Source organism: Eutrigla gurnardus (assembly GCF_963514095.1).
Source record: "Eutrigla gurnardus genome assembly, chromosome: 6".
Taxonomy (NCBI): domain Eukaryota; kingdom Metazoa; phylum Chordata; class Actinopteri; order Perciformes; family Triglidae; genus Eutrigla; species Eutrigla gurnardus.
This window is the reverse complement of record NC_139920.1, coordinates 25478847-25489946: the sequence shown is the minus strand read 5'-3', so window position 1 is coordinate 25489946 and position 11100 is coordinate 25478847. Positions and strand designations below refer to the sequence as shown.

Genomic DNA, 11100 nt, shown 5'->3' with positions numbered 1-11100 from the left:
TCACTATCTAAGATTAGAAGAAAAGTATTTTGTGGGGGTGAGAGGAACAGTGTTCTGCATATATTTGATGTAGCAATAAGAAGCGGAAATTACTCTTGCCTGTTGGTTTAAAACATTTCGTATTCATTTATTTGAGCTGTGTGTCATTTCAACATGGATAATGAATGACTTCCCAGTGCAAATGATCTTTCAGTGTACTTTATTGGAAATGTCAAATGCTGACTTTAGACAACACATGCTTCTGTAATTTCCTTAAATGTACAGTTCAAACGAAGAATTTTACAGATCAAAACACAATATAACTGAAGGGATTAAGCACACTGAGCGTTGCAGCGACAGGCCAGGTGGACAGCTGCAGTTTCACTCAGGTCACTGCTCTTCCCAAAGATGCTGCTCTGACCCGCAACGCTGTTCAGGTTAGAATCTGCAATTAATGAAGAGAGTAACACAGTTAGACACTAGGGGTGTGAATCTCAATAGCTTCACAGCGATTTGATTAACGATACAGTAGTTTGGGATTCGATTCAAGGACAATTTTTTTTCGATTCGATTCAGTAACTTTTTACCAAAATTCTATATCCATGAAATAAACATGCAATAATGCGAGTGAGACGATCTGTATTCTTCTGAAAGGTGAAAAAATAAACAGACCACAGAATTACTTATTTAACATAATTATTCTATAAAAAAGTAGTCCTGCATAATATTTTATGCTGAATACAAAAAAAATGTAATGCTCAGTTATTTTGAACATTTTTCAGTAGACTACATGCTGGCAGGGGAGAGAGTGTCTTAAACGTATTAAAACATTAATTATAATTAAGAATCACGATTCATTCGATTAAACGCATTGATATTGGTGAAGCCAAAACAATTCATTCTATTTATTTATTTTAGCAGATCGATTAAATTGAATCGATACGACTGACAATCGATTCATCGATGCATCGAATGAATCGTTACACCTCTATTAGGCACCATATAAAATAATCAGATTATGTGTAACTATGTAGTTTTGTGAACTGGCTGTGATTTGTTGCAGACTCACCAGTGGGAACGCAGTGGTAGCCGACAGTGGCGGTGCTGGTCCTCACTGGAACGCAGCCAGGCAGGCAGCGCAGCACGGGCTCGACAGAGTAGCATTTGGACTCCTGACCATGTAGGACCACCTGCTTCTCCAGCTTCACAGACTCCAGCTTCATGAAACACTCTGGAAAAGGGTTGAAAAGGAACGCACTATAAAAACACGTGTTAACCTATAACAGTAGCCTTTAATGGTTTTCTTTATGTGCTGCATTTTGCCATTCTGGGTACAAATACTCTAATAGAGATGGGTGAAGCAGGTCTGCTGAGTATTACCGGAGGCATCGCGGCAGCTCTTTCCAGGCACAACCCAGGAATGAGCGAAGCTGACTGCGTCCTTGGTCAGGCGTTCGTTGGGTGTGCGGTACTCCTGTCTGATTTCACCGTCAGCCTTTCCACAGAGTCCACAGGTCTGTCCTTTCATCCAGTCCACAACTTTAACCTGGAAAACCCCTCAAACTGTTAGGCATTTGTATGGATATAAAAATATATATTTAATTAAATATTTAGAAAAAAAGATAGTAGTCCGATTTGTTTGTATCACCTTCAGGACATTCAGATCAAGGTAGACCTCCTGGAGACCATGACTGGGACCATGGAGAGCTATGCCCTCACCTTTCTGTCTGATCTGAATTTTGTCTAAAATGAACGCAAATGTGATTTTTTTTTTAAACAAACTGAATAATTTGAGTATGACAGTTAAATTTGAAATAGCAGAATACCTGTGGGATGCTGATATGGGAGGTTGCTGACGGGGATTTCTACTCCGTTGAGCTTCACCATGATAACACTGTCCTTTGGATACAGCTCCACGTCACTGTTGGAAAACAATAGAAATACATGTATTACAGTTAATTTCTTGTCTTTTTTTCCCCAGGGACTATTCCTATAATGTGGATCTAAATAGTTGTTGTTCTTACAGGTTTGCGATCTTCACATTGATGTGGTTTTGTTCCAGTGCTTGATCCCTCTTCAGCAGAACAACAAATTTAAGTTCTGAGGTACAATCCTGAGCCAAAACCTGGGAGCAAGAGTGGGGCATCTCATTCTTGTATTTCCTGTGGTTGAATGTGACCAGTCTGTCTTTGACCATGGTGCATTCAGCTGTGAGTGGGAAGAAAAGATGAATCATGAGTTAATTATTTACCGATCAGCTTGACTATTCAGTAAAAACCTGTTGTCTGTTAATGTTTTCACCTGCATGGGCCTTGGTGAGCATGTAGGTGAACTTTTCGGCCCAATTGTTCGGGAACAGTTCTAGTTCAGCGGCGGTGTCTTTGATTGGCAGAGCAATGGGGATTCCCACGTTGAGTTTGTAAACGGTCCTCTGTAATGTTAAAATACAAACTGTGTGACAGAGTATGATGCAGACATTTTTCTTAGTGTAAATAATAACGCAGTAAAAACGCACCTTTGGTGTCTTCAGAACAACATGCAGGCTTCTATCAGAAGCAGCAGCCACAGACAGTTTGATCTCATTGCGAACATTTTTGACCTTTGCCTGGCTTATTCCATATTCCTTTGCGATGCGGGAAATCAACTCGGAGATCCTAGGTATGCATAAAGGTTAAGGTTATTATTCTTAAGCCATGTGTGGTAGATGGAGGTCACGTCTACATCCAGGTTGCCTGAATAAAGGTAGTTGCAGAGCGTATTTAGAAACTCATTACTTTGTTTTCAACATTCAACAGGAAATGAACACTTTTTAAAATCTGTATTAGTGCGTGACATTACTCCTTTGCGTAGCGCTTCATGGTCTTTGGCAGTTTGTCCCAGGTAACCTTCACACGCACTGCAGGATCTTTACCCACAAGACCAGTCTCCGCCGTGATCTCGGTCTCGAATTGTTTGCACTCAATGCCCCACGCAAACTTGGCCTGAGGGTGTTTAAAATCAGATTTAAAATGATCAAACATCAAAAAGATCAGACTGCACAACTGATGCCTAGTCACAGAATCAACGTTGTTTTACCATCAGTTTGTGGTAGCTCAGCATTATGCCATCGGCACACATTCTCCAGTGGTCGTTCTCAGCCAGGTTGGCAAAAATGATCTGCAGTCTAGCAGTAGCTCTGTCGAGGTAAGCTGCAATCTGGTATCCCTGAACCTTGTGGTCGGCTCTCACAGCACGGATGAGGACGGTCACAACAGGGGCGACAGCATTAGAGAGATACTTGGCCTAAAAGTTGAACGCCGGAGAGCCACATCAATGACACTTTAGATTTTCCCACCGAACACAAGAGACTGTGAATGGCTTCGGTCTGACCACTTACCTTATTGTAGATGGTCTCAAAGCTGTAGGCGCTGCTCTTGCTGATGGCACGTTGTGCGGAGATGGCGTGCTGAAAATAAAGAAACCAAACATTTAGCCCACTCAAACACGATGGACATGATGTGGCTCTCTCGTCAATCTGATAATTACCTGGTGGATGTGGTTCTTGGTAAACTTATATTCATTCAGTTGTTGCTGCAATAGAAACAAAAACAGTAGATTTATGCTATGTATCAAAAGTGTTGAAGCTTGTTTTGTTTGCTGACGATACAAACATATTTTTTTTTCTGGTGATGATTTATATCAATTAGTAGAGGTGATCAATTTAGAAATGAGCAAATTAAAATTATGGTTCAATATTAATAAATTATCTTTAAACTTATGCAAAACAAAATTAATGTTATTTGGAAACTGCAGAATAAATTAACAAATAAAGATACGGATTGATGGGGGACATTGAAAGAGTTAGTCAAATAAAATTCCTCGGGGTAACAATTGATGAAAAACTAAACTGGAAATCGCACATAAAACATATACACTCCAAGGTGTCCAGAAGCATTGCAGTATTATATAAAGCCAAACAGGTTCTGGATCTTAAATCACTACACATTCTCTATTGTTCACTGGTTTCACCTTATTTAAGTTACTGTGTAGAGGTTTGGGGCAATAATTACAAGAGTACATTACTTTCACTGTCTCACCTTGGACCATGCGCTGGACCTGGAGGAGCTGGAGCTAGAGGAGCGGCTGCTGGAGAGGAGAGATGAACGACTGTTAGAGCGTGAGCTGGAGCTGGAGGAGCTGCTCAGCCTCTTTGATGCCTTGCTGAGTGGAGTTGTAATGTCGGCTATCTTGCTCTGGCGGCGAGAGGAGCTGGAGGAGGATGATGCAGAGGAAGAGAGGCTGGAGCGGGAGCTGCTGGAGCGGGAGCTGCTGGAGCGGGAGCTGCTGGAGCTGGAGCTGCTGGAGCTGGAGGAAGCTGTCCTGTTCTTCAGACCGGGAACCAAGATTTTCTTGAGTTTCATCAGGACGTTCTTGTCCTCAAGAATTTCCTCTTCCTCGCTCATGTTTATCACTTTGATGATCTTCTCTGCTGCTTTTTCTCCAACCTGAACCTCGATTTCAATCTTCTCTATGACTGGTCCAACAGCTGCAACCGGATTAGATAATAATGTTATTTTTAAGCAATTATACTTATGCCAGTAATATAACCCCCCCATCCATTTCACTTGCCTGGAGCAACCTCAACCATGATGGCATGTTTTCCAATCATGGCGTAGAGTGGGCAGTTTCTGATGAAAGCAGCGTTGCGAGATTCAATCTCAGTGCACGCCTTGATACCGAAGGTTTCCATTTCAGCGCACATTTTCTTCTCAAAGGCCTTGGGGAATTTCAGTTTCTGGACAAATTTACTTGGGCGGTCAACAGTAATGACTTCAGATGATGCTGACTGTAAAATCAAAAACAGAGGTCACCACTGTTATTTGGGAAAAGGGTAAATGCTCGTGTTGGAAAAGGTGGTTAGGAAATCAAACTCACAAAGCCACTTTCGAAAGAGGATGACATCCCTGAAATCTTTGAAGAGAAGGCCTCCCTTGACACCTGAGCAGCAGCTGCAGCTGGAATCATTGGTGTGTATTTGGCAGCTGCGAGGTCCTCCACATTTCTTGCAATTGCAAAAGTCTCCACACTGTTGGAGAAAGGAAAAAAATTTTTTCAAGAACATAGATTTTCAAAAGCGGGTCATATCGGTTTTGACCTGGCCAAAAGGAAAAGGGCCTACAGTGCAGATGCAATCTTGTCGATGCCCTGGACTGGCAGCAGCTGAAGCTTGAAGTTGCCCCTAATCATCTCAATTCTGGCTTCCATCTTTGCAGGAACAATTGTGTGAACTCTTGCTCTTGACAGCAGAGCAGCCTGGATGAAAGCAGTATTCACTCCCATCACTGCATAGGTATGCATGGAAACACTGCAAGGGACGGAAACAAATCAGGTTCAAGGATGAGCTCCCTGAAAACATTTGTCTTTGAAAGTTACATTTATTCCGATGAGTAGAAGTTGAATGAGTTAAGTAAGATACACCTGGTTTACCTTGGAGTAATGGCAGCCCTCATGTTAATGTCAGACTTCAGAAGCTGGGCAGGGTGAAAGTTGGCAGCCAGAGGTGGTGTCACAGCAGCTTGGACTGCGGAAACACATTTTCAGTATCATTTTTCAAATGAGCAACATATAAGCTACCTAAATGCAACTTACATTCAACAGATGCGGCAGCCACAGCAGCAGTGTAGAAACTGAGCTCCATGGGCAGACCAACGGTGGTGGGGAGGATGCGGCGAACCTCAGCAACCAGAAGTGGTTTATTGTAATGGAATGCAAAGCCCTCCAGTAGAGCGTCCAAAGCCTTCCTGCCATAGGTGTGAATTGCTGGTCCACTGGCAAGCTGTAAACACAAAACTTCTTGTAAGACAACAGATATTCAGTTTGTAATGCATGTATTCACTGTACAGTAGAATACGGTGATGCCGTACCTCAATAATCTGATCAACTATGGCTTTGTCGATGTTGGCGAATGCAATTTCCTGTCCGAAGAATTTCACATACACAGAGGCCAGGGGCTGGCTGGAGGGATGAGCTCTCCAATCGGAAAGCTGTGCAAAGAAGAAAAGTAAATGGAATATAAAGATAAAATCCGTAAAAATGAAAAAATCATGTTTGCATCAGAGTGATGACTTTAACTTACAGCTTTCATAATTTGCTTCATCTTGGTCATCCTGTCAGCATTCTCGGGAAGCTTGTGGATTTTCAGAAGGGACTCCTGTATGCCCTCAGTTCTCACTCCAAGCTGGGGGAAAAAGGGAAAACAGCATTTGATGGGTGAGTATTATGAGATTTTATTTATTTTTTTGCTAATATGATTGGTTACAGTGCATGGTGCAAAGGTGTGTAAGACTTAGACGCACATGCCATATGTGTAAGTGCCTTTCATTGTGAAATGTCATTAACTAGCTATGTAAGATTACCTCAAGAACATCAGCATAAGCTCCTGCAAGGTAGGTGCGAACTTTGCCCATGACAGCCTTTGGCAGAATCGTTGCAGCATCGTTGACATAGAAGGCGCTGGCAGCGGCACCCATCATCCAGGCGTCTGCAGTGGAAAACAGGCAAACCATCAAACTACAAGTTTTGATCTGAGATCTCTGATGACAAATAATCCCGTAATGCTCTTACTCTGGTAGGTATCCATATAGAGAGCTCTGCTGAAGCGGTAGCTCAGTCTGTCGAACTTGGGGCTGAGGATCCTCACAGCAACGTTACTGGCAGCAGCACTGAAAGTGGAACATTCAAACGTATTGATTACTGCTGCTACCATTGCAGCAAAAAAAAAACAAATAATAATAATTAGTATAAATTCTCACAGAGTGGCATAGTCGGGAGCGGTGTTCCTGGTCATGGCCTTCAGGTAAGAGTAGACAAAGCTAGCAACCTGCAGATCCTTTTCTTTCAAGAGGGCGTCGGCAAGAGTAGTCACCAGACCCATTGGCAGCTTGGTCTCAAACAGTACCATGGTGGCAAGCATACGGAGCTCTGCGTGGAGAGCCCTGTCCATGAACAGCTGAACGGCTATTTCCTGGACCTAAATCACAAAGATGAACGTTGTGAGTAAAACAGGTCTTAAGTGTATTCGTTCTTACTGATGGCAGGAATAGGAAAATCAGCAGTCTCACCATCTTGGGCTCCTTCTTGGCAATGTTCCTCAGGGCCAGAGCAGCATCGATGTGAACTCTGTGTGGCAGAGCAGCGGCATGACTTCCGAAGCCGGGCAGGAACTTCATGATTGGCTTCAGGCTGGCAGGATGTCCAGCATTACCGAGGACTTTGAGGATGAGAGCCAGCTCCTCAATTTCACCTCTGGAAGTAGCTGAGATAGCAAGTTCATGGATGGGCTGGGGAAGGGGAAAAAAAGTATTTATATATATATATAAACATGTAGTATATATGTAAAATATGTGTCACAATTCACTGATGGCTGAATTTAAATTGAATGGCAAGTTAAAAATGGTACATACTCTCAATAACTCAGCTGGGCATGTTGGGTTCTCTGCACAGTATTTAGCAATCAGGGTGCCATAGCCCAGCATGGCAATCTCACGCAGAACTGGGTTTTCTTGGATCTTAGCGTTCAAAGCCAGGCCCTGAGGAGTGGTGAAAGTAAAGAATTGATGATTATGTGTCTCCTTGTTCATAACTTATTACACATTCCAGAAAAAAAAACGTTTTAACGCTGACTTACCTCGGCAAGCCTGATGGCCTCGAGGTCGGCGGTCACCATGTGAACGGACGCCAGCAGCGCTTGAGCAACTTCGGCAATAGTGAGCTCTCCAGTGAGGAACTTCTCCTTGAGGAACCTCAGAGCAGCATGAGTACCAATGCCAGGGACAGCATTCAGAATCCAGTGCCTGAGGGGGAAATACATATTACCTGATTATATTATCTATGGTACCTATTTATCATGGCTCTTCTCTGAATGAAAGTCCCAATTACCTGTGATCAGCTGAAGTTCTGAACTTACTCCAGAGGGCCTCAATACTTTCAAATCTTGCCACACGCAGCAGCTGAATGAGCTCAATGAACTTGAGAGGGGCATCTTCGTGGACCTTGGCCACGTTGAAGGTCACCAGGTGGTTCAGAGTCTCAACAATCTGTTTGGACAAAATATTTCCCATCTTAACGTTTGTTCCCACAGGATGAATTCAAGAAAAATCTGTAGGGGAGGAAGAGGGACTATTCCCTGAAGTACCTGAGCCTCGGCATTGCTGATCCTCAGAAGCTGGATGGGTGTCTGGAGAAGCTCGCTGCCGAACTCGTACTGCAGGGATCCACGGTGAAGATATTCAGCTCTGATGGGTGCCACTAGGGTCTTCTCCATCTCCACGAAGGTCAGGGTTTGCCTGTGAGTATACATGAGCGCTACATCAATCTGTACCGTGACACTGTAATGAGAATAGTGCTGACAACACTGTTGCTGCACTCTTCTTTTAAATTTAAACCACATACTTCGCCTCCATCTGAGCAGCGCCGTTCATGATGTTTAAGGGGGAGAACTGGATGAGCTCTGTAACAGCTGCCTCCAAGATCAGAGCACCGGTGGCTGCTGGCTTAATGACGTAGTTAGCGGCAGCAGTTCCCTTCAGGGCCTTTCCTCTCTGCGTATAGAAGACCCACAATATGAAACTATAAGTGTCCGGGACCATAGCGTATTAGAGATTATGAAGTGAGAAGGAAATAGCTCTTACAGCCTCACACTCCACGCATTTCTCAGTGTAAGCCAAGCCAATGTCCTTCATGATTCTCTCCTGGCAGTTGTTCAGGTCCCTAGTCTTGGTCAACATGATGCGTTCGGCCTTTGCATCCTCGCTGATGATGTAGTGGGTCTTGCACACGCCCTGTGCTCCAGCCTAGTTCACAAAACAATCCAAACAGTCAGTTTATTGTGGACATTTTGTGGGTGGAATTCTACGGAGAAGTTTGCTATCGTTACCTCTTGCAGCTCGTAGACATTCTGAGTCTTCTTGATGTTCAGCTGGAAGATGTTGAGGATTCCTCTGTAGACGTTCAGCACAGTTGCGGAGATTCCAGCTGGTGCAAATACTTTGCCAACCACACCGCCAGCATACTCAAACTTGATGGGTGTCAAGAGCTGAGCAGCCAGGGCTGAGGTGAGCTTGGAAGCTGGGATGAAAGCATCTTTGGGCCAAATGCCACTGTACTCAAAGATTTCCGGGTCTACAAGCTGTAAGGAAGAGTGACAGTTTGAATGAACACTTGCTTGTTTGTCAGCCACTTGCGATTATTCATGAATGAATTGTTTTCACATCATCATCAGAAAATATTTTTATCACTCCATGGGGGAAGTTCCTACATTACAGCAGCTCTTTTATATAAGACAATATTAATTTTTTTATGAAATAAAGGACAATGTAAAATAGAAGTAAATTGTGTACATAATGCTACAATATATACTTCAATATATACAAACAGTACAATTAAATAACAAAAACAAGAAATGAGCCACAGAGTAAAGGGAATAAAAAATGCTGAGAAGTAAGAGTGAGAAGAAAGCTCTTTCAAGTTGGAATCATTTGCAAATGTTTTGTCTTTTATAGCGCCAAACAAATGTTATGCATGAATTAACTTCACCTGGGTAACTGACACATAATGTAATCAGTGCACCTGTTCAAAAGCGATTACTGATGCATTTAAATAGGAATAAACAGAGGATTGAGTCTGAAAACAAAATATTCCAACTTTACAGGCATCAGTGAATATTGAAATGTACAGTATAAATGCACTATTAATGGAAGAGCATTGCACAGTTGAGCGATTGTACAAATCATTTCAATGGTCTTTACCTTCAGGATGAAGGTGTCTGCAGTCAATGCACTGATCAAAACTTTGCTCCGGACTTTAACTCCGGCCCGAGCCAGACCCTCCTCAGGTAGGCCACCCATAACGAGGGCTTCATATTTGTAGACGTATGTCTTTCCAGTGGCAAATTCTGGAGCTGCAAGAAAAGACAAGAAAAACAAACTAGTGATTGAATTTGCATTTCAAGAACATTTTGAAACTGAGAAACAGAATCGTTCTACACTTATACAGCTGAATTAAATGTTTTTTAACAGAATGACAACTTACCAAAGTTGACCTGGTACCCCGCTACAAAATAGGAATGAAATGTTAATTTGGTTTTCGTGACAAACAAGATACATACTTTATTTAACTGGGAAGAAAGTTGGTAAAGCGAACTCAAGGCCTATATTTCTGCTAGCATCAGTCATATATCAACAGCATTACACTGTCAGCAGGTGCAGGAGTAGTCCTCTTAATAATTTATTGTCTTATATTTGTCCACAAAAAACACAAGAACAGTTGTGAAATGCCATGAACTCATTTACATGGCAGTGCTATTATGTCTTTCTACAAAAAGCAATATTTCATTAATTGATTAATTACTTTAATTATAAGTTAAATCTAAGTTGATTTAGTTTCAAAGGCATCAAGACCTACTCACCAGCAAGGGCCACAGTGAATGCAAGGACAAACACCTTCATGGCTGGTGAATGTGATTGACAACCTGACAGAACGACTGCTTCCTTTTAAAGCCTTTTTTTGCTGACTGTTTACCCATTGAAATGTATCATTAACTTAATATCAACTTGCATTGTCATTGATGTTACCATGCCCTGACCGTGCAGATTAAACAAACAGAGTAAGACAAAAATAAGAAATGCCATGTTGCAACAGCTCAATGTCCCAAATTCTTGTTGCATAAGCCATTTTAGTATTTTCACACTTTTAGACATTTATTTATTATTGTATTCTGTCTGTCTGTCTGTCTGTCAATGGATGGATGGATGAATAGATATAAATATGTACTATATGCATTTTAATCAACAGAAATATATATATATATATATATATATATATATATATATATATATATATATATATATATATATATATATATATATATGCTTATTTAGAATGGTTTCAGCTGCATAAACGTGGACATTCAAGTCTTTCAATAAAATGTCACTGTGTCCTGCCAGCTTGACCCAGAAACTATTGACCATCCAAACAAACATCCTATCTCTTATGCACGCATGGTTCAAAGTCTTATCACATTGAAAATCTTTTTCTAATATTTTAATATTTTATTACTGTGTCAAAGAATGTAGAGCACAAATT

General features: G+C 41.8%; 1 protein-coding gene across 1 annotated transcript; it reads right to left on the bottom strand.

Annotated features, from left to right (window-relative positions):
• Positions 1-241: 241 nt before the first annotated feature.
• vtg2 (vitellogenin 2) lies at positions 242-10463 on the bottom strand (the record flags this gene model as incomplete). The annotated part of the gene is made up of 34 exons (XM_084012331.1): positions 242-424; positions 1049-1210; positions 1360-1525; positions 1628-1722; positions 1806-1900; positions 2004-2187; positions 2281-2410; positions 2495-2633; positions 2818-2960; positions 3055-3261; positions 3356-3424; positions 3505-3549; positions 4056-4504; positions 4588-4804; positions 4894-5044; positions 5138-5323; positions 5446-5539; positions 5608-5794; positions 5883-6002; positions 6095-6196; positions 6375-6499; positions 6583-6680; positions 6771-6988; positions 7080-7298; positions 7422-7547; positions 7646-7811; positions 7897-8054; positions 8153-8303; positions 8410-8558; positions 8649-8810; positions 8894-9145; positions 9765-9916; positions 10048-10068; positions 10424-10463. 34 exons carry the CDS (start codon positions 10461-10463, stop codon positions 312-314), a joined length of 5091 nt encoding a protein of 1696 aa, XP_083868457.1. The 3' UTR covers positions 242-311.
• Positions 10464-11100: the final 637 nt, after the last annotated feature.